General features: G+C 41.3%; 1 protein-coding gene across 1 annotated transcript in view; it reads right to left on the bottom strand.

The window, feature by feature from the left end:
- Window positions 1–16,116, bottom strand: part of LOC120054359 (anosmin-1-like) — a 26,578-nt gene extending 10,462 nt beyond the window's left edge. The window contains exons 1-4 of the mRNA XM_039001769.1: window positions 16,110–16,116; window positions 14,498–14,706; window positions 6,036–6,171; window positions 804–1,004 (exon numbers count right to left, since the gene is read on the bottom strand). Coding sequence (XP_038857697.1) covers window positions 804–1,004; window positions 6,036–6,171; window positions 14,498–14,706; window positions 16,110–16,116 — 553 coding nt within the window. The remainder of the gene's footprint in view (window positions 1–803; window positions 1,005–6,035; window positions 6,172–14,497; window positions 14,707–16,109) is intronic.
- Between the last annotated feature and the right edge of the window lie 8,852 nt (window positions 16,117–24,968).

Raw genomic sequence — 24,968 nt, forward strand, 5'->3', positions numbered from 1 at the left:
TATATCAACATATGAATGTTATATCAACATATGACTGTTATATCAACATATGACTGTTATATCAACATATGAGTATTATATCAACATATGACTGTTATATCAACATATGACTGTTATATCAACATATGACTGTTATATCAACATATGAGTATTATATCAACATATGAGTATTATATCAACATATGACTGTTATATCAACATATGAATGTTATATCAACATATGACTGTTATATCAACATATGAGTATTATATCAACATATGAGTATTATATCAACATATGAGTATTATATCAACATATGACTGTTATATCAACATATGACTGTTATATCAACATATGACTGTTATATCAACATATGACTGTTATATCAACATATGACTGTTATATCAACATATGAGTATTATATCAACATATGAGTATTATATCAACATATGACTGTTATATCAACATATGAATGTTATATCAACATATGACTGTTATATCAACATATGACTGTTATATCAACATATGAGTATTATATCAACATATGACTGTTATATCAACATATGACTGTTATATCAACATATGAATGTTATATCAACATATGACTGTTATATCAACATATGAGAGACAACAAATGCTCATTGTGTAAATGAAATGTATGTTTTCAATAAACATTGGAGACTAAATATAGTTGACATGTTGTCAACAATCTAAACCAACCTCATCTGTTTTGACCCATGCTATGGGATTCTTGTGGCTGTATTATCCAACGAGGAGAGGAGGAGTAGAGATCTTTTGTGTCTTTCTTTTTTAAACAACTTGCCTTGGTGTCGTCTCTTCCAGAAGACCTTAACCTGCAGCTGGTCGTTGTGGTAGTGTGGGGCAGCGGCTTCCAAGCGAAGGTTGTGGGGAGACGAAGGGTTGACCTGGTGGGGGGCAGCAGGGTTGACCAGGTGAGGGGTGGAAGGGAGCTCGTTGGAGAACTGACCTTTAGTCTGCTCAGGACCAGGTAAAGATGACAAACCTGAGAGAGAGAGAGAGAGAGAGAGAGAGAGAGAGAGAGAGAGAGAGAGAGAGAGAGAGAGAGAGAGAGAGAGAGAGAGAGAGAGAGAGAGAGAGAGAGAGAGAGAGAGAGAGAGAGAGAGAGAGAGAGAGAGAGAGAGAGAGAGAGAGAGAGAGAGAGAGAGAGAGAGAGAGAGAGAGAGAGAGAGAGAGAGAGAGAGAGAGAGAGAGAGAGAGAGAGAAAGAGTAATAGTGTAATAGTGTGGATACAGTGTGAATAGTGAAGACATCAAAACTATGAAATAACACATATGGAATCATGTAGTAACCAAAAAAGTGTTAAACAAATCTAAATATATTTTATATTTGAGATTCTTCAAAGTAGCCACCCTTTGCCTTGATGACAGCTACGCACACTATTGGCATTCTCTCAACCAGATTCACCTGGAATGCTTTTCCAACAGTCTTGTTGGAAGTGCCGAGCACTTGATTTAGTTACACATTTCAAATATGTACTGTCCAGAGATATTTTACCCCTGATCTTGATAAAAAAATGACCATATCAGACATATGTTTTTAAAAGACAGTTGTATTTAATTGATAACATTAGTTGAAAACAAATTAAATAATAGGAGTAGGCTACACCATCAACATTTAGTTTTCCATTGATACATGTCAGGTAAATTGCAAGGAATTACTTTATTTCAGTTGTAAGGAATGATAGTCAAATAGATAAATCACCTGTAGTCTGATCATGAAGTAGGACGAAGTTGTTCCGATGACAATACCAACCAGAGGGTGAAATAGTCTTGGCTGCAATCAAGAATATAAGATAAACCTTGACATCCACGTTAGGGAGCGGTAAATCTCTGGCCAAATGTTGGTTGCAATTGAGATCAACTGTGCGAGGTATTTTAGGGCATATCGATGGTTTAACGAGAGATCAGATGGCAATAATCTGGCGGCTTTCGATGGCAATTGGCCCACTGTATTTTCCTTCTGTCCCCTACTGTACAAGTAAAGAACCATTCCTCAGCAGAGAGGGTCAACCGCTTTTCTAGAAATATCTTTGATGCCTGAACTGTCATTCAAAGAGCCTTACTGCCCGCATAAAGCATAAGCCATGCATATCCATTAAGTAGGATTTTTACAATCGAAGTTGTGTTTTAAAGGCCACATGAGGGGAAAACCAGGTGCTGATAACGAGGGGAACACCCACTGGCATAACACACACCCCGCAAGGAATGGGGGCCCCCCAACTCCCCTCAAAAATAAAAATACTTTCATGCCTGGAAATGCCCATGTTCAAAGCAAAGGATCTCTCCAAAAAAGTGTTTAAAATTCTAATAACTGACAATACTGGATATTAACTGGAAAATTATCTTATGTAGGACAATGTGACTTTAAATAATATTTATCTCAACACTGTAATTCCTAAAAGATGTTTCCATAGATTTGGTCAACTCTGTCAGATTTGTCTAAAATCAGGAATCTTTTTATTGGAGATTTCTTTTCCATATTTTACAAATGGTTTAGTTTAACTTACATTTTTACAGAGCAAAAATATGTCTGTTTTGAAACTCTGTTGTCAACTCTGCCACTGATGGAGTCAATATTTTTTTGTTAATATTCATCAAAAAATATTTTAAGATCTATAGGATAATGTTTGCTTTGTAAATGTTCTTTTATGTTCTAAATCTATAAAAACATGCCAAATCGCTAATGAATTTAATAGTGCTATAAATGTTAGAATGAAACAATCAAGGCCATTAAACACATGTAACCTAGCGGGTTAAGAGCATTGGGCCAGTAACCGAAAGGTTGCTGGTTTGAAATCCCCAAGCCGGCAAGGTGGAAAAATCTGCTGTATTGCCCTTGAGCAAGGCAGTTAACCCAATGTGGATGTCGATTTAAGGCAGCCCCCCCCGCACCTCTCTGATTCAGAGGGGTTGAGTTAAATGGGGAAGACACATTTCAGTTGAATGCATTCAGTCGTGCACCTGACATCCCATTTCTCCGTTGGACAATGTGTCTGACCGAGTTGACAAATCCAGTTGATTGAATTTGATAATTTACACTGTATATATTTTTTATTGCGAGGTTGTTCCTTTACAAGGGATGATATTATGTGAGATTGTCCCGTCTGTCAAGAGTCCCTGAGCTCTAAAACAGCAACCTTTTCTCTCAGCCTCATGGCAAAATGTGTAAAATAGTATGATATTCGTTATAATACTGCATATTTTGGGGGGTTAAAGGGGAGGGGGGGGGGCTTGCTCAGACTTTGCCTTGGGGCCCCACGAAACTGAGCTACACTACTGGGAACACCAGGTGCTGATAAAAATGAATGAAAAAATGTAAGACGTATAAAGAATAAGCTGCCTTAGAGGAAAAATGATAATAATTGGGCCATAGGAAAATAACATGCATGTTTTAGTTACTTTATTAGAAATGGATTGGGCTCGCAGTATAACTACTAAGCCTGCCATTAAGAGTCCATGTAGGACTGACCAAAGTCAACAGGAAGCTGTGAGGGTTTCACCAAAGCCCCTATGGTGTGTGTGTGTGTGTGTGTGTGTGTGTGTGTGTGTGTGTGTGTGTGTGTGTGTGTGTGTGTGTGTGTGTGTGTGTGTGTGTGTGTGTGTGTGTGTGTGTGTGTGTGTGTGTGTGTGTGTGTGTGGGTCTTAAAATGCTTTTGCCAGAATTGTGGGGAAGATTTATGTAACCTACTAAAGGACAGAAACCGCCACGGGGAAAAAAACACAGAATGTGGCGGATACTGGTGTGTGTGTGTGTGTGTGTTTGTGTGTGCACCCACCTAAAAGGTCAGGTTAAAGGTTAAATGGTACTCTCTGGGAGGGATCCCCAGGGCCCTCTCCTATTGATGACCTCACAACCGTTGGGATGTCGATAAGCTCTGATCAACAGGACTGATACAAGCCAGGCTCTGGCTTCTGAGGGAGAGGGTCATGTCTTTCAGCCTGGCCCCCAGAGGGAAGCAGCCAGGTCAGGATAATGTCTTTCAGCCTGGCCCCCAGAAGGAGGCAGCCAGGTCAGGATAATGTCTTTCAGCCTGGCCCCCAGAGGGAAGCAGCCAGGTCACGATAATGTCTTTCAGCCTGGCCCCCAGAGGGAAGCAGCCAGGTCAGGATAATGTCTTTCAGCCTGGCCCCCAGAGGGAAGCAGCCAGGTCACGATAATGTCTTTCAGCCTGGCTCCCAGAGGGAAGCAGCCAGGTCACGATAATGTCTTTCAGCCTGGCCCCCAGAAGGAAGCAGCCAGGTCACGATAATGTCTTTCAGCCTGGCCCCCAGAGGGAAGCAGCCAGGTCAGGATAATGTCTTTCAGCCTGGCCCCCAGAGGGAAGCAGCCAGGTCAGGATAATGTATTTCAGCCTGGCCCACAGAGGGAAGCAGCCAGGTCAGGATAATGTATTTCAGCCTGGCCCACAGAGGGAGGCACTCAAGTCAGGCATAGCAGCAGGAAGATGGGAAGATTTTGGGGGGTGGGGGTACTGAGAATTCTTTGTCAGGGGGGGGCCCTATCATACCATGTAAAGGAACAACCTCGTAATAAAAAATATATAGAGTGTAAATTATCAAATTCAATCAACTGGATTTATGTCAACTCGATCAGACACATTGTCCAACGGAGAAATGGGATGCCTAGTCAGGTACACGACAGAATGCATTCAACCGAAATGTGTCTTCCGCATGAGTGGTAAAGGTGAATAGTTTACCTGTAGTTTGAGTGGTAAAGGCGAGTAGTGTACCTGTAGTTTGAGTGGTAAAGGTGAATAGTTTACCTGTAGTTTGAGTGGTAAAGGCGAGTAGTGTACCTGTAGTTTGAGTGGTAAAGGTGAATAGTTTACCTGTAATTTGAGTGGTAAAGGCGAGTAGTGTACCTGTAGTTTGAGTGGTAAAGGTGAATAGTTTACCTGTAGTTTGAGTGGTAAAGGCGAGTAGTGTACCTGTAGTTTGAGTGGTAAAGGTGAATAGTTTACCTGTAGTTTGAGTGGTAAAGGCGAGTAGTGTACCTGTAGTTTGAGTGGTAAAGGTGAATAGTTTACCTGTAGTTTGAGTGGTAAAGGCGAGTAGTGAACCTGTAGTTTGAGTGGTAAAGGTGAATAGTTTACCTGTAATTTGAGTGGTAAAGGCGAGTAGTGTACCTGTAGTTTGAGTGGTAAAGGTGAATAGTTTACCTGTAATTTGAGTGGTAAAGGCGAGTAGTGTACCTGTAGTTTGAGTGGTAAAAGTGAGTAGTTTACCTGTAGTTTGAGGGGTAACGGCAAGTAGTTTACCTGTAGTTTGGGTGGTAAAGCTGAATAGTTTACCCGTAGTTTGAGTGGTAAAGCTGAATAGTTTACCTGTAGTTTGAGTGGTAAAGGTGAGTAGTTTACCTGTAGTTTGAGAGGTAAAGGTGAATAGTTTACCTGTAGTTTGAGAGGTAAAGGTGAATAGTTTACCTGTAGTTTGAGTGGTAAAGATGAATAGTTTACCTGTAGTTTGAGTGGTTAAGGCGAGTAGTTTTACTGTAGTTTGAGAGATAAAGGTGAGTAGTTTACCTGTAGTTTGAGTAGTAAAGGTGAATAGTTTACCTGTAGTTTGAGTGGTAAAGATGAATAGTTTACCTGTAGTTTGAGTGGTTAAGGCGAGTAGTTTTACTGTAGTTTGAGAGGTAAAGGTGAATAGTTTACCTGTAGTTTGAGTAGTAAAGGTGAATAGTTTACCTGTAGTTTGAGTGGTAAAGATGAATAGTTTACCTGTAGTTTGAGTGGTTAAGGTGAGTAGTTTTACTGTAGTTTGAGAGGTAAAGGTGAGTAGTTTACCTGTAGTTTGAGTAGTAAAGGTGTATTTACCTGCAGTTTGAGTGGTAAATGCGAGTAGTTTACCTGTAGTTTAAGAGGTATAGGTGAATAGTTTACCTGTAGTTTGAGTGGTAAAGGTGAGTTGTTTACCTGTAGTTTGAGAGGTAACGGCGAGTAGTTTACCTGTAGTTTGAGTGGTAAAGGCGAGTAGTTTACCTGTATTTTGAGTGGTAAAGGTGAGTAGTTTACCTGTAGTTTTTGTGGTAAAGGTGAGCTGGGCACGACCACTCTTCAGGCGTTTCTGTCCCCAGTAGGAGATGGCCTGGACCTGGATCAGGTAAGAGGTACCTGGCAGCAGACCTTGGAGATCCATCTCACACACAGCCTGACAGAGACACAGACAATACACAGACACAACATGGTCATTACAGTCACAGCACCATAGAAATCCTATTCAATTGCTAGAGGGGCTATGTCATCTACCCTCAAAGTTCCATAATGGAGCGAAAATGGCAGCCACCATGGTCAGGAAAAAATCCAAAACCAGTCTAATTGTATTAAATAGCAATAGAGGCATAGGTGATACATTTCCTGGTTTTACCTCTTTATACAGGATCATAAAAGTAAGGCATGTCATATTTCAGAAATTGTCACCTTAAAATATTGTTCTTTAATTATTAGAAATACAATTCATACAGGTTTTATACACATTTTCAGAATAATTAGCATCTAAAATACATTGAACAAAAATATAAATGCAACATGCAACAATTTCATTATTTTTACTGAGTTACAGCTCAAATAAGGAAATCAGTCAATTGAAATACATTCTTTAGGCCTTAAATTTCACATGACTTGGAATACAGATATGCATCTGTTGGTCACAGATGTCTTAGAAAAAGGCAGGGGTGTGGATCAGACAACCAGTCAGTATCTGGTGTGACCATTTACCTCCATGCAGCGAGACACATCTCCTTCACATAGAGTTGATCAGGCTGTTGATTGTGGCCTGTGGAATGTTGTCCCACTCCTCTTCAATGGCTGTGAGATGTAGCTGGATATTGGCAGGAACTGGAACACGCTGTCGCACACGTCGATCCAGAGCATCCCAAACATGCTCAATGGGTGACATGTCTGGTGAGTATGCAGGACATGGAAGAACTGGGACATTTTCAGCTTCCAGGAATTGTGTACAGATCCTTGTGACATGGGGCAGTGCATTATTATGCTGAAACATGAGGTGATGGCGGCGGATGAATGGCACGACAATGGACCTCAGGATCATGTCACAGTATCTCTGTGCATTTAAACTGCCTTTGATAGAATGCAATTGTGTTCATTGTCCATAGCTTATGCCTGTCCATACCATAACCCCACCGCCACCATGGGGCACTCTGTTCACAACGTTGACATCAGCAAACCACTCGCCCACACGACACCATACACGTTGTCTGCCATCTGTCCGGTACAGTTGAAACCGGGATTCATTTGTGAAGAGCACACTTCTCCAGCGTGCCAGTGGCCATCGAAGGTGAGCCAAACTGCAGTCAGGTCGAGACCCTGGTGAGGACGACGGGCACGCAGATGAGCTTCCCTGAGATGGTTTCTGACAGTTTCTGCAGAAATTCTTCGGTTGTGCAAACCCACTGTTTCATCAGCTGTCCGGGTGACTGGTCTCAGACGATCCAGCATGTGAAGAAGCTGGATGTGGAGGTCCTGGGCTGGCTTAGTTACACGTGGTCTGCGTTTTTGTGAGGCCGGTTGGACGTACAGACAAATTCTCTAAAACGCTGTTGGAGGTGGCTTATGGTAGAGAAATTAACATTCAATTCTCTGGCAAAAGCTCTGGTAGACATTCCTGCAGTCGGCATGCCAATTGCACTCTCCCTCAAAACTTGAGACATCTGTGGCATTGTGTTGTGTCACAAACCTGCACATTTTAGTGGACTTTTATTGTCCCCAGCACAAGGTGCACCTGTATAATGATCATGCTGTTTAATCAGCTTCTTGATATGCCACACCTGTCAGGTGGATGGATTATCTTGGCAAAGGAGGAATGCTCACTGACAGGGATGTATAAACGAAATCGTGCACAACATTTTTGAGAAATATGCTTTTTTTGTGCGTACGGAACATTTCTGGGATCTTTTATTTCAGCTCATGAAACATGGTACCAACACGTTACATGTTGCGTTTACATACTGAACAGAATTATAAACGCAACATGTAAAGTGTTGGTTCCATGAGATGAACAGACATGAACAGAGACATTCAAGGCTGTCATCTTTTCAAACGTATTCTTCCCCATAAACTCACGTCTAGCCACAGCACTGATGACACAAAGCCTACATCAATCTAAAGGCCATGAATTGTTCTTAGAAAGCACAGGTACATGTTACTACAGCAGTAACGTTATATGGAACCCTATTCAGTCAGCTCATATACCATGGATGATAAAAAGGAAGGAAGTTGTTTAACAGTATTGGAAACAGAACTGTGACTGGAACCAATCGTAGTAGGTCTCCACTCGACACAGTTCCAAAACGCTGCCAGTAAGTCTTTTATGTGCCCAGTCTGACTGATGAAGGCTAGCCCGGTATGGAACAACGGCTGTTAGTTGAGAATAACCTTTACAAAGGGTCAGATAAACTCTGTCTGCTTCTCATGACAGGCATCTTTTATCAAGAGAGGTACATCCATCATCTGTGGACTGTTTTGGCCAGTTTAAAATTATTCAGACATACTACTGCTCTGAGTGACCGCTAGAAGAGATCTTTGACTCTATCATCCTGATTGATCATCTCCACACACACACACACACACACACACACACACACACACACACACACACACACACACACACACACACACACACACACACACACACACACACACACACACACACACACACACACACACACACACACACACACACACACACACACACACACAGAGAGAGAGAGAGAGCTGTTTTCCATTATGTGTTTGAGTGACAGCACATCAACATAAGGTTTAAAGTGTTCCTGACTGCTCATTTACCCTGCTTCATAGGTAGACACAACATGATAGGTAGGTAGATAACATGAGATACTAATGCAACACTAAGAGTTAAAAGCGTTTTTCTTTTAGGTTCCCTTCTGTGACGTGAAAGTGGGGTGAAAGTGGGGTGAAAGTGGGGTGAAAGTGGGGTTGAGTATTTCCATAGCCCTATCACAGGAGGTTGGTGGCACCTTAATTGGGGAGGACGGGCTCGTGGGAAAGGCTGGAGCGGAATCGGTGGAATGGTATCAAACACATGGTTTCCATGTGTCACATGGTTTCTATGTGTTTGATGCCATTCCATTTGCTCTGTTCCAGACATTATTATGAGCCGTCCTCCCCTCAGCAGAAGCCTATGTATAGTCAAAACATGCACTACTACAGCCGTGTGTGTGTGTGTGTGTGTGTGTGTGTGTGTGTGTGTGTGTGTGTGTGTGTGTGTGTGTGTGTGTGTGTGTGTGTGTGTGTGTTCACGTGTGCGCTCGTGTGCGTGGAAAGATGCAGGGGGATTGTGATTTGTGTTGGTCTGTAATACTACAGCCGTGGACATGTTCTGATCTGCCATTACTAGAAGCTGTCTACCTCTGCAACAGCGACAAAAGGACTCTTAACTTCAGAGAAAACAAGAGGAGAAAGACAGGGTGGAGGGAATCTCCTAGGCACTGCTATCAACAGCCTGATCAACAGTCTGGTGTATATAAGTGGGCCTACAGTGTGAGAGGGATGAAATGTATGACTAACTATGTGAAGGAAATGTGTTCCTATCAATATGGGGGGGTGGTGTGTTCCTATCAATATGGGGGGGTGGTGTGTTCCTATCAATATGGGGGGGTGGTGTGTTTCTATCAATATGGGGGGGTGGTGTGTTTCTATCAATATGGGGGGGTGGTGTGTTTCTATCAATATGGGGGGGTGGTGTGTTCCTATCAATATGGGGGGGTGGTGTGTTCCTATCAATATGGGGGGGTGGTGTGTTTCTATCAATATGGGGGGGTGGTGTGTTCCTATCAATATGGGGGGGGTGGTGTGTTCCTATCAATATGGGGGGGTGGTGTGTTCCTATCAATATGGGGGGGTGGTGTGTTCCTATCAATATGGGGGGGGGGGGTGGTGTGTTCCTATCAATATGGGGGGTGGTGTGTACTTATCAATATGGGGGGGTGGTGTTTGTAGAAGGGTATGGCTGCATGCATATGTGTGTATGCGAACATGTATGTGAGTGTATGTGTGTGCATGTGTGTGTGTGTTTGTGGGTCTGTGTGTGTGTGTGCATGTGCGTGTGTGAGTGTGTGAGTGTGTGTGTGTTTGCGTGTGTGAGTGTGAATGTGTGTGTGTTTGTGTGTGCATGTGCATGTGCGTGTGTTTGAGTGTGTGTGCATGTGTGTGTTTGAGTGTGTGTGTGTGTGTGTGTGTGTGTGTGTGTGTGTGGTGGCTTGGCGAGTGCAGCTGGGTGGGAACACATTGTTATGGGGTCTCCTTGTAAAAATTCATGACCATGTCTCAGGGCTGGACAGCCGTCCTCATCAGGAGAAAGGATCAAAGGCATTATGGCTGTTTAAATGGCCCATTCCTTTATTACCCTGTCAGACCGACCAAGGCCACGGCTTCATACTTCCTGTACAGTCCACTCACTCACAATATTATAGAACTCTGGGCTGGACCAACACAAAGGATTTCCATTGACCGCCATAGATATTAGTTAATCACCGTTATAAACTGGGTGGTTCGAACCCTGAATGCTAATTGGCTGACAACCATGGTATATCAGACTGTATACCACAGGTATGACAAAACAGTTATTTTTACTGCTCTAATTACGTTGGTAACCAGTTTATAATAGCAATAAGGCTCCTCGAGGGTTTGTGGTATATGGCCAATATACCACAGCTAAGGGATGTGTCCAGGCACTCCGCTATGCGTCGTGCGTAAGAACAGCCCTTAGCCGTGGTATATCGGCTATATACCACACCTCCTCGGGCCTTATTGCTTAATTAAGTACTGCCAACGTCCATGAAATGGTCCTCCACGCCTTTTCCCTTTTCCCACAACGACTGGCTGGTTTTGTCATGTGATTTATGTGAAACACAGACACAAAGCGCAACAGCCTAGACAAAGTCCCAGTCATATGCCTCAGTTAGCACTATGACACAGTGTGTGTGTGTGTGTGTGTGTGTGTGTGTGTGTGTGTGTGTGTGTGTGTGTGTGTGTGTGTGTGTGTGTGTGTGTGTGTGTGTGTGTGTGTGTGTTTGGTAGCCAAATGTAGTGTGTATATTTACGATTACTTAATTAAAGGGCAAAATTGAGGTCAACACATCAATCACATTATATGCAATGTATTTTCTATATCTCAGTCTCCGTGTTATTAATCTGGACCCTTTCTTTCTAAAACTATCTGCTGAAATTGTTGCCACCCCTATTACTAGCCTTTTCAACCTCTCTTTCGTGTCGTCTGAGATTCCCAAAGATTGGAAAGCAGCTGCGGTTGTCCCCCTCTTCAAAGGGGGGGACACTCTTGACCCAAACAGCTACAGACCCATATCTATCCTACCCTGCCTTTCTAAGGTCTTCGAAAGCCAAGTTAACAAACAGATTACCGACCATTTCGAATCCCACCATACCTTCTCCGCTATGCAATCTGGTTTCAGAGCTGGTCATGGGTGCACCTCAGCCACGCTCAAGGTCATAAACGATATCTTAACCGCCATCGATAGGAAACAATACTGTGCAGCCGTATTCATTGACCTGGCCAAGGCTTTTGACTCTGTCAATCACCACATCCTCATCGGCAGACTCGACAGCCTTGGTTTCTCTAATGATTGCCTCGCCTGGTTCACCAACTACTTCTCTGATCGAGTTCAGTGTGTCAAATCGGAGGGTCTGTTGTCCGGGCCTCTGGCAGTCTCTATGGGGGTGCCACAGGGTTAAATTCTTGGACCGACTCTCTTCTCTGTATACATCAATGATGTCGCTCTTGCTGCTGGTGAGTCTCTGATCCACCTCTACGCAGACGACACTATTCTGTATACTTCTGGCCCTTCTTTTGACACTGTGTTAACAACCCTCCAGGCGAGCTTCAATGCCATACAACTCTCCTTCCGTGGCCTCCAATTGCTCTTAAATACAAGTAAAACTAAATGCATGCTCTTCAACCGATCGCTGCCTGCACCTGCCCGCCTGTCCAACATCACTACTCTAGACGGCTTTGACTTAGAATATGTGGACAACTACAAATACCTAGGTGTCTGGTTAGACTGTAAACTCTCCTTCCAGACTCACATCAAACATCTCCAATCCAAAGTTAAATCTAGAATTGGCTTCCTATTCCGCAACAAAGCATCCTTCACTCATGCTGCCAAACATACCCTTGTAAAACTGACCATCCTACCAATCCTCGACTTCGGTGATGTCATTTACAAAATAGCCTCCAATACCCTACTCAATAAATTGGATGCAGTCTATCACAGTGCCATCCGTTTTGTCACCAAAGCCCCTTACACTACCCACCACTGCGACCTGTACACTCTCGTTGGCTGGCCCTCGCTTCATACTCGTCGCCAAACCCACTGGCTCCAGGTCATCTACAAGACCCTGCTAGGTAAAGTCCCCCCTTATCTCAGCTCGCTGGTCACCATAGCAGCACCTACCTGTAGCACGCGCTCCAGCAGGTATATCTCTCTGGTCACCCCCAAAACCAATTCTTCCTTTGGCCGCCTCTCCTTCCAGTTCTCTGCTGCCAATGACTGGAACGAACTACAAAAATCTCTGAAATTGGAAACACTTATCTCCCTCACTAGCTTTAAGCACCAGCTGTCAGAGCAGCTCATAGATTACTGCACCTGTACATAGCCCATCTATAATTTAGCCCAAACAACTACCTCTTTACCTACTGTATTCATTTATTTATTTTTGCTCCTTTGCACCCCATTATTTCTATCTCTACTTTGCACTTTCTTCCACTGCAAACCAACCATTCCAGTGTTTTTTTTACTTGCTATATTGTATTTACTTCGCCACCATGGCCTTTTTATATTTTTATTTATTTTTATATATATTTTGTTTGCCTTCACCTCCCTTATCTCACCTCACTTGCTCACATTGTATATAGACTTATTTTTTCACTGTATTATTGACTGTATGTTTGTTCTACTCCATGTGTAACTATGTGTTGTTGTATGTATCGAACTGCTTTGCTTTATCTTGGCCAGGTCGCAATTGTAAATGAGAACGTGTTCTCAATTTGCCTACCTGGTTAAATAAAGGTGAAATAAAATAAAAATAAATAAATTGGAGTCTAATTATAGCATGATTTGTAAAGCAATTAAACCACATTCAGTTGACATGTTTTTGGTTCAGCTGCCATGTGAAAACAGTCGCTCTTTATCCGAGAATATTGTGTGAAATGGAGAATATTGTGTGAAATGGAGAATATTGTGTGAAATGGAGAATATTGTGTAAAATGGAGAATATTGTGTGAAATGGAGAATATTGTGTGAAATGGAGAATATTGTGTGAAATGGAGAATATTGTGTGAAATGGAGAATATTGTGTGAAATGGAGAATATTGTGTGAAATGGAGAATATTGTGTGAAATGGAGAATATTGTGTGAAATGGAGAATATTGTGTGAAATGGAGAATATTGTGTGAAATGGAGAATATTGTGTAAAATGGAGAATATTGTGTGAAATGGAGAATATTGTGTGAAATGGAGAATATTGTGTGAAATGGAGAATATTGTGTGAAATGGAGAATATTGTGTAAAATGGAGAATATTGTGTGAAATGGAGAATATTGTGTGAAATGGAGAATATTGTGTGAAATGGAGAATATTGTGTGAAATGGAGAATATTGTGTGAAATGGAGAATATTGTGTGAAATGCAGAATATTGTGTGAAATGGAGAATATTGTGTGAAATGGAGAATATTGTGTGAAATGGAGAATATTGTGTGAAATGGAGAATATTGTGTGAAATGGAGAATATTGTGTGAAATGGAGAATATTGTGTGAAATGGAGAATATTGTGTGAAATGCAGAATATTGTGTGAAATGGAGAATATTGTGTGAAATGGAGAATATTGTGTAAAATGGAGAATATTGTGTGAAATGGAGAATATTGTGTGAAATGGAGAATATTGTGTGAAATGGAGAATATTGTGTGAAATGGAGAATATTGTGTGAAATGGAGAGCTGCCTCACACCAGAAGTCCGGCGCACTAGTAAAATCCAAAATGGTAATCAGAACCATGCGAGGAGCCGTTGGTTAACGGGAGAACGGTTAAGGTTCCATAAAACGCACAGCTGTTGCTTTTGGTCTCTGAGCTTTTGTAGAGAAATAACTCCAGAGGACAGCGCTTTATTAAAACCCCAGGTGCTGCTGCTGCTGCTGCTGGTGCTGCTGCGTGTGTAACTGTGTACATCCTATAGCACCTGCATGACTGCTGCAGTCTGCACAAAACAGCAGGAGGTTAACACACACTCCCTCTGAGAAGTGGGACTACAGCCACACAGTGGGGCATGCAGTTACAGGAGATATTAGTGCATTGTTTTTGAGGGTTACAGAGTTGAGCGAGCTTGGATAGCTTAGTAGCTCTCCCCTGTTTAAAGTTTGTAGAGAAAATAGAAGGTGTGTGTGTGTGTGTGTGTGTGTGTGTGTGTGTGTGTGTGTTCTCTTACTCCCTGGGTGACCCGGGCATTGTCCTTTCTGTCCTGTGCAGAGGGGCGAAGGGCATTGCGAGCGCTACAGGTGACCTTGTAGTGGTGAACTGGAAGGTCTCCCTCTTTTGGGGGGTCCCAGAGGATCTGTACCCCCACACTGCTGCCGTCCGTCCCCTGGGTCTCGTTCCCAGCACGCACACTCTGGGGGGCCTCTGGGGGGAACGGGTCTGGGGGGGAAGAGAGATGAGGGATGGTTAGTACTCTTCATCGTTATTCTCTAACATCACTGAGCTAGTTGGGTATCACGACAGAAGAGGAGAAGGAAAGATCACTGAGCTAGTGAGGTATATCATGACAGAAGAGGAGAAGGAGAGGTGAATGAGCTAGTGAGGTATATCACGACAGAAGAGGAGAAGGAGAGGTCACTGAGCTAGTGAGGTATATCATGACAGAAGAGGTGAAGGAGACGTCACTGAGCTAGTGAGGTATATCACAACAGAAGAGGTGAAGGAGAGGTCACTGAGCTACTGTGGTATATCACAACAGAAGAGGAGAAGGAGAGGTCACTGAGCTAGTGAGGTATATCACAACAGAAGAGGTGAAGGAGAGGTCACTGAGCTCCTGAGGTATATCACAACAGAAGAGGAGAAGGAGAGGTCACTGAGCTAGTGAGGTATATCACAACAGAAGAGGTGAAAGAGAGGTGACTGAGCTAGTGAGGTATATCACAACAGAAGAGGTGAAGGAGAGGTCACTGAGTTAGTGAGATATATCACAACAGAAGAGGTGGAGGAGAGGTCACTGAGCTAGTGAGGTATATCACAACAGAATAGGTGAAGGAGAGGTCACTGAGCTAGTGAGATATATCACAACAGAAGAGGTGAAGGAGGTCACTGAGCTAGTGAGATATATCACAACAGAAGAGGTGGAGGAGAGGTCACTGAGCTAGTGAGGTATATCACAACAGAAGAGGTGAAGGAGAGGTCACTGAGCTCCTGAGGTATATCACAACAGAAGAGGAGAAGGAGAGGTCACTGAGCTAGTGAGGTATATCACAACAGAAGAGGTGAAAGAGAGGTGACTGAGCTAGTGAGGTATATCACAACAGAAGAGGTGAAGGAGAGGTCACTGAGTTAGTGAGATATATCACAACAGAAGAGGTGAAGGAGAGGTCACTGAGCTAGTGAGATATATCACAACAGAAGAGGTGAAGGAGAGGTCACTGAGCTAGTGAGGTATATCACAACAGAAGAGGTGAAGGAGGTCACTGAGCTAGTGAGATATATCACAACAGAAGAGGTGGAGGAGAGGTCACTGAGCTAGTGAGGTATATCACAACAGAAGAGGTGAAGGAGAGGTCACTGAGCTAGTGAGATATATCACAACAGAAGAGGTGAAGGAGAGGTCACTGAGCTAGTGAGATATATCACAACAGAAGAGGTGAAAGAGAGGTTAATATATTGTGAAAAGATAGAGATTACTGTACTTCTACAAATAAAAGACGGCAATGAAAATAAATTCTCTGCTGCACCTTAAATGTTTTATTTTTTATTGAAGCAGCGATGCAGTGCCATCGCTTCGACCGACATGGTTCTTGGTCATCTTGAAGGTCGGACATATACGCTAGTACTCTTCATCGTCCTACTACTCTTCGTCGTCCTACTACTCTTCGTCGTCCTACTATTCTTCATCGTCCTCTAATCTAACATTAGTTTATTTCACTCACAAACAAAGGTGCCTCTGAAATTGGTCAGAAGAACTCAGCAAGGTTCTACACTAAACACGTCCATTCACAGTGTGACAGTTTGGTGTACGAGTGTATACAATACAAGCTGAATGTGTGTGTGTGTCTGTCTCTGTGTGTGTGTGTGTGTGTGTGTGTGTGTGTGTGTCTGTGTGTGTGTGTGTGTGTGTGTGTGTGTGTGTGTGTGTGTGTGTGTGTGTGTGTGTGTGTGTGTGTGTGTGTGTGTGTGTCAGAGACAGTAAGGTGTAGTGTGTATAGGACGCAGTGTGTGCTGCTGAGGCAGGAGATTCCCCACTGCTAATGTTCCACGAAGAGGGAAGCTGAACTCAGATAAATAAACCTCCAAACACTTGGAAATTAAAGAAAAATGCTTCAATGTGAATTTACTGAATACTTTTGGGGAATACATTTGTAAGGTTTAAGGGGGTTTGTAAGGAGGCAATATACTGTACCTGAGCCTGAAAAAAGGGGTGTAAAGGAGAAGATTGTGATTTGGAGGTGTGTGTGTGTGTGTGTGTGTGTGTGTGTGTGTGTGTGTGTGTGTGTGTGTGTGTGTGTGTGTGTGTGTGTGTGTGTGTGTGTGTGTGTGTGTGTGTGTGTGTGTGTGTGTGTGTGTGTGTGTGTGTGTGTGTGAAAGAACTATGTGAGAACTGTGTGTGTGTGTGTGTGACACAACAACTGTCTGTCTGTCTGTCTGTCTGTCTGTCTGTCTGTCTGTCTGTCTGTCTGTCTGTCTGTCTGTCTGTCTGTCTGTCTGTCTGTCTGTCTGTCTGTCTGTCTGTCTGTCTGTCTGTGTGTGTGTGAGAGAACTGTGTGTGAGAACTGTGTGTGTGTGTGTGTGTGTGTGTGTATGAGAAATGTGTGTGTGTGTGTGTGTGTGTGTGTGTGTCTATGTAATAGCTGTGTAATAGCAGTGTGGTGATTAATAGACATGGCTGAAATACGGGGCATGGGGTGTCACTTTTCAGGTGGATCCATTTCCTGTTAATACTTTGATCTGTGTAGTTCCCCTTCCTGTGTAGCGTCCATGCATGTGTCTTCACAGGAGAGGAGAGAGCAGTGGTGGACAGAAGAGGCCAGGGGAAAGGAATGGGGTTTCTGTCTTTATAGAACCTTTATTTAGTCAGGTCAACACATTCTCTATGGCTAGCGATGAGGTGCTGCTGTGCACTGCATTCCACAAGACAGCAGTGAGCCAAGGAATAAAACACTGTTATTAACCATTGACTACCATCTTTTACATAAAACATTTTTTTTAATCCTTTTTTTAACTAGGCAAGTCAGTTTAGAATAAATTCTTATTTACAATGACGGCCTACCCCGGTCCCATAGGGCGACGCTGGGCCAATTGTGCGCCGCCCTATGGCACATCGAAGCCTATCTGTGTCGATTTATCTTAAGGAAAAGCCTATGAACATATAATGCATCATTAGCAACTCGCTATATTTGCAGTCACTTTCATTCCATTTCCCAACTCTCAGGTTCAGAAAATCAAAGCATGAAAATTGGAGCTGGCATTTTAGACGTCATATCTGAAATGTAAAGTAGTTTCAACAAAAAGTCTGACTACATTATGAGTCTATAACCTTTCAACTCTACCTCTGTGTCATTAAACTACAACACTACCTCTGTCTCATTAAACTACGACACTATCTCTGTCTCATTAAACTACAACACTACCTCTGTGTCATTAAACTACAACACTACCTCTGTCTCATTAAACTACAACACTACCTCTGTCTCATTAAACTACAACACTACCTCTGTCTCATTAAACTACAACACTACCTCTGTCTCATTAAACTACAACACTACCTCTGTGTCATTAAACTACAACACTACCTCTGTGTCATTAAACTACAACTCTACCTCTGTCATTAAACTACGACACTACCTCTGTCTCATTAAACTACGACACTACCTCTGTCTCATTAAAACCTTTTCTCAATAGGGGGTGCTGTTTTCACTTTGTAAAAATTTCGTTCCCAAATTAAACTGCCTCGTACTCAATTCTTGCTCGTACAATATGCATATTATTATTACTATTGGATAGAAAACACTCTCTAGTTTCTAAAACCGTTTGAATTATATCTGTGAGTAAAACAGAACTCAAGTTGGAGCAAACTTCCCGTGAGGAAGTGAGAAATCTGAAATCAGGCAGGCTGTTCTAGGGTCAGTTTATTAATTTGCATGTCTTCTATTGGTCGACATGTACTGCATACGCCTTCCCCTAGATGTCAGCAAATAGTGAGAATTGTAATGGAGTTCCTAGGCAGATCTGAGGCCATATAAGGGCTCTTGGAACCGGGGGTGCACTCTTTTCAACATTCGCCATGACGCAAGACAGACCTCAGGATGGCGTTCTGGAAAGCTCCCGTTATAGGCCTTAGATATATCCGGCTCTGATTTTATTCGATATAGGTGTTAAGAACGTCATAATGTAGTTATTTTAAACCGAGTTATATCATTTTATATCAGTATATTGCGATTTTCGGAATTTTCTTTGTGCTGCGTTATAGTGAGTTGGGCACGTCTTCGCCACATGGCTAATGTTTACTGCTAATTCCAAAGTTGAAGGCGACAATCTACAACCGAGCAACGATTCTTCTGGACAAAGGACAACTTGCCCAAGATTCTGATGAAAGCTCATCAAAAAGTAAGAACTATTTATGATGTTAATTCGTTGTTCTGTTGAAAAATGTAAAACTCCTATTCCGCCATTAATTTCGGTGCGGTCTTGCTTTAACGCACGCTGTATGTCGTAGTAACGTTAATTTTAAAAATCTAACACAGCGGTTGCATTAAGAACTAATGTATCTTTCATTTGCTGTCCAACCTGTATTTTTTAGTCAAGTTTATGATTAGTTAATGATTAGATTAGGTGCCTCTCCCAAGATTTCTCCCGACATTTTGTTGGCAGCTTGGCTACTATTCTCATTGTATAACCACGATTTGTGCCGCTAAATATGCACATTTTCGAACAAACTCTATATGTATTGTGTAATATGATGTTATAGGACTGTCATCTGAAGAAGTTTGAGAAGGTTAGTGAAAAAATTAATATCTTTTACTGGTTTATTCGTTATCGCTATTGTTGGCTTGAATCAATGCTGTTGTGTGGTTGGCTATTGTAGTAAGCTAATATAATGCTATATTGTGTTTTCGCTGTAAAACACTTAAAAAATCTGAAATATTGGCTGGATTCACAAGATCTTTGTCTTTTATTTGCTGTACGCTGTGTATTTTTCATAAATGTTTTATGATGAGTATTTAGGTAATTCACGTTGGTCTCTGTAGTTATTCTAGTTGCTTTGGTGAGAGTTGTGATGGTGGCTGCAATGTAAAACTATGATTTATACCTGAAATATGCACATTTTTTCTAACAAAACATATGCTATACAATAAATATGTTATCAGACTGTCATCTGATGAAGTTGTTTCTTGGTTAGTGACTATTTATATCTTTATTTGGTCGAAATTGTGATAGCTACCTATGCAGGAAAAAAATGGTGGAAAAAAAAGTTGTGTCTTTTGCTATCGTGGTTAGCTAATAGAAATACATATTGTGTCTTCCCTGTAAAACATTTTAAAAATCAGAAATGATGACTGGATTCACAAGATGTGTATCTTTCATCTGGTGTCTTGGACTTGTGATTTAATGATATTTAGATGCTAGTATTTACTTGTGACGCTATGCTAGGCTATGCTAGTCAGCTTTTTTACTGATGGGGGTGCTCCCGGATCCGGGATTGTGTGCAACTCTACCTCTGTCTCATTAAACTACAACACTACCTCTGTCTCATTAAACTACGACACTACCTCTGTCTCATTAAACTACGACACTATATCTGTCTCATTAAACTACAACACTACCTCTGTCTCATTAAACTACAACACTACCTCTGTGTCATTAAACTACAACACTACCTCTGTCTCATTAAACTACAACACTACCTCTGTCTCATTAAACTACAACTACCTGTCTCTAACTACACTACCTCTGTCTCATTAAACTACAACACTACCTCTGTGTCATTAAACTACAACACTACCTCTGTCTCATTAAACTACAACTCTACCTCTGTCATTAAACTACGACACTACCTCTGTCTCATTAAACTACGACACTACCTCTGTCTCATTAAAACCTTTTCTCAATAGGGGTGCTGTTTTCACTTTGTAAAAATGTCGTTCCCAAATTAAACTGCCTCGTACTCAATTCTTGCTCGTACAATATGCATATTATTATTACTATTGGATAGAAAACACTCTCTAGTTTCTAAAACCGTTTGAATTATATCTGTGAGTAAAACAGAACTCAAGTTGGAGCAAACTTCCCGTGAGGAAGTGAGAAATCTGAAATCAGGCAGGCTGTTCTAGGGTCAGTTTATTAATTTGCATGTCTTCTATTGGTCGACATGTACTGCATACGCCTTCCCCTAGATGTCAGCAAATAGTGAGAATTGTAATGGAGTTCCTAGGCAGATCTGAGGCCATATAAGGGCTCTTGGAACCGGGGGTGCACTCTTTTCAACATTCGCCATGACGCAAGACAGACCTCAGGATGGCGTTCTGGAAAGCTCCCGTTATAGGCCTTAGATATATCCGGCTCTGATTTTATTCGATATAGGTGTTAAGAACGTCATAATGTAGTTATTTTAAACCGAGTTATATCATTTTATATCAGTATTTGCGATTTTCGAATTTTCTTTGTGCTGCGTTATAGTGAGTTGGGCACGTCTTCGCCACATGGCTAATGTTTACTGCTAATTCCAAAGTTGAAGGCGACAATCTACAACCGAGCAACGATTCTTCTGGACAAAGGACAACTTGCCCAAGATTCTGATGAAAGCTCATCAAAAAGTAAGAACTATTTAGGATGTTAATTGTTGTTCTGTTGAAAAATGTAAAACTCCTATTCCGCCATTAATTTCGGTGCGGTCTTGCTTTAACGCACGCTGTATGTCGTAGTAACGTAATTTTAAAAATCTAACACAGCGGTTGCATTAAGAACTAATGTATCTTTCATTTGCTGTCCAACCTGTATTTTTTTGTCAAGTTTATGATTAGTTATTGATTAGATTAGGTGCCTCTCCCAAGATTTCTCCCGACATTTTGTTGGCAGCTTGGCTACTATTCTCATTGTATAACCACTAAATATGCACATTTTCGAACAAACTCTATATGTATTGTGTAATATGATGTTATAGGACTGTCATCTGAAGAAGTTTGAGAAGGTTAGTGAAAAAATTAATATCTTTTACTGGTTTATTCGTTATCGCTATTGTTGGCTTGAATCAATGCTGTTGTGTGGTTGGCTATTGTAGTAAGCTAATATAATGCTATATTGTGTTTTCGCTGTAAAACACTTAAAAAATCTGAAATATTGGCTGGATTCACAAGATCTTTGTCTTTTATTTGCTGTACGCTGTGTATTTTTCATAAATGTTTTATGATGAGTATTTAGGTAATTCACGTTGGTCTCTGTAGTTATTCTAGTTGCTTTGGTGAGAGTTGTGATGGTGGCTGCAATGTAAAACTATGATTTATACCTGAAATATGCACATTTTTCTAACAAAACATATGCTATACAATAAATATGTTATCAGACTGTCATCTGATGAAGTTGTTTCTTGGTTAGTGACTATTTATATCTTTATTTGGTCGAAATTGTGATAGCTACCTATGCAGGAAAAAAATGGTGGAAAAAAAAGTTGTGTCTTTTGCTATCGTGGTTAGCTAATAGAAATACATATTGTGTCTTCCCTGTAAAACATTTTAAAATCAGAAATGATGACTGGATTCACAAGATGTGTATCTTTCATCTGGTGTCTTGGACTTGTGATTTAATGATATTTAGATGCTAGTATTTACTTGTGACGCTATGCTAGGCTATGCTAGTCAGCTTTTTTACTGATGGGTGCTCCCGGATCCGGGATTGTGTGCAACTCTACCTCTGTCTCATTAAACTACAACACTACCTCTGTCTCATTAACTACGACACTACCTCTGTCTCATTAAACTACGACACTATATCTGTCTCATTAAACTACAACACTACCTCTGTCCTCATTAAACTACAACACTACCTCTGTCTCATTAACTACAACACTACCTCTCATACACTACATCGTCTCATTAAACTACAACACTACCTCTGTCTCATTAAACTACGACACTACCTCTGTCTCATTAAACTACAACACTACCTCTGTCTCATTAAACTACGACACTAGCTCTGTCTCTCATTAAACTACGACACTACCTCTGTGTCATTAAACTACAACACTACCTCTGTCTCATTAAACTACAACTCTACCTCTGTCTCATTAAACTACGACACTACCTCTGTCTCATCAAACTACAACACTACCTCTGTCTCATTAAACTACGACACTACCTCTGTCTCATTAAACTACAACACTACCTCTGTCTCATTAAACTACAACTCTACCTCTGTCTCATTAAACTACAACTCTACCTCTGTCTCATTAAACTACAACTCTACCTCTGTCTCATTAAACTACGACACTACCTCTGTCTCATTAAACTACGACACTACCTCTGTCTCATTAAACTACGACACTACCTCTGTCATTAAACTACGACACTACCTCTGTCTCATTAAACTACGACACTAGCTCTGTCTCATTAAACTACGACGCTACCTCTGTCTCATTAAACTACGACACTACCTCTGTGTCATTAAACTACAACGCTACCTCTGTCTCATTAAACTACAACTCTACATCTGTCTCATTAAACTACAACACTACCTCTGTCTCATTAAACTACAACACTACCTCTGTCTCATTAAACTACAACACTACCTCTGTCTCATTAAACTACAACACTACCTCTGTCTCATTAAACTACGACACTACCTCTGTCTCATTAACTACAACACTACCTCTGTCTCATTAAACTACAACACTACCTCTGTCTCATTAAACTACAACACTACCTCTGTCTCATTAAACTACGACACTACCTCTGTCTCATTAAACTACAACACTACCTCTGTCATTAAACTACGACACTACCTCTGTCATTAAACTACGACACTACCTCTGTCATTAAACTACGACACTACCTCTGTCTCATTAAACTACGACACTAGCTCTGTCTCATTAAACTACGACGCTACCTCTGTCTCATTAAACTACAACACTACCTCTGTGTCATTAAACTACAACACTACCTCTGTGTCATTAAACTACAACACTACCTCTGTCATTAAACTACAAAACTACCTCTGTCTCATTAAACTGCGACACTACCTCTGTCTCATTAAACTACGACACTACATCTGTCTCATTAAACTACAACACTACCTCTGTCTCATTAAACTACAACACTACCTCTGTCATTAAACTACAACACTACCTCTGTCTCATTAAACTACGACGCTACCTCTGTCTCATTAAACTACAACACTACCTCTGTGTCATTAAACTACAACACTACCTCTGTCTCATTAAACTACGACACTACCTCTGTCTCATTAAACTACGACGCTACCTCTGTCTCATTAAACTACAACACTACCTCTGTGTCATTAACTACACCACTATCTGTCATTAAACTACAAAACTACCTCTGTCTCATTAAACTACGACACTACCTCTGTCTCATTAAACTACGACACTACATCTGTCTCATTAAACTACAACACTACCTCTGTCTCATTAAACTACGACACTACCTCTGTCTCATTAAACTACAACACTACCTCTGTCTCATTAAACTACAACACTACCTCTGTCTCATTAAACTACGACACTACCTCTGTCTCATTAAACTACGACACTACCTCTCAACTCACTACCTCTGTCTCATTAAACTACAACACTACCTCTGTCTCATTAAACTACAACACTACCTCTGTCTCATTAAACTACGACACTACCTCTGTCTCATTAAACTACGACACTAGCTCTGTCTCATTAAACTACGACACTAGCTCTGTCTCATTAAACTACGACACTAGCTCTGTCTCATTAAACTACAACTACCTCTTCTCATTAAACTACAACACTACCTCTGTCTCATTAAACTACAACACTACCTCTGTCTCATTAAACTACAACACTACCTCTGTCTCATTAAACTACAACACTACATCTGTCTCATTAAACTACGACACTACCTCTGTCTCATTAAACTACAACACTACCTCTGTCTCATTAAACTACAACACTACCTCTGTCTCATTAAACTACAACACTACCTCTGTCTCATTAAACTACAACACTAGATCTGTCTCATTAAACTCACACTACTCTGTCCATTAACTACACACTACCTCTGTCTCATTAAACTACAACACTACCTCTGTCTCATTAAACTACAACACTACCTCTGTCTCATTAACTACAACACTACCTCTGTCTCATTAAACTACAACACTACCTCTGTCTCATTAAACTACAACACTACCTCTGTCTCATTAAACTACGACACTACCTCTGTGTCATTAAACTACAACACTACCTCTGTCTCATTAAACTACAACACTACCTCTGTCTCATTAAACTACGACACTACCTCTGTCTCATTAAACTACGACACTACCTCTGTCTCATTAAACTACAACACTACCTCTGTCTCATTAAACTACGACACTACCTCTGTCTCATTAAACTACGACACTACCTCTGTCTCATTAAACTACGACACTACCTCTTGTCTCATTAAACTACGACACTACCTCTGTCTCATTAACTAAAAATAACCCTCACGGCG

This window comes from Salvelinus namaycush, chromosome 10, assembly GCF_016432855.1.
Source record: "Salvelinus namaycush isolate Seneca chromosome 10, SaNama_1.0, whole genome shotgun sequence".
Lineage (NCBI taxonomy): Eukaryota > Metazoa > Chordata > Actinopteri > Salmoniformes > Salmonidae > Salvelinus > Salvelinus namaycush.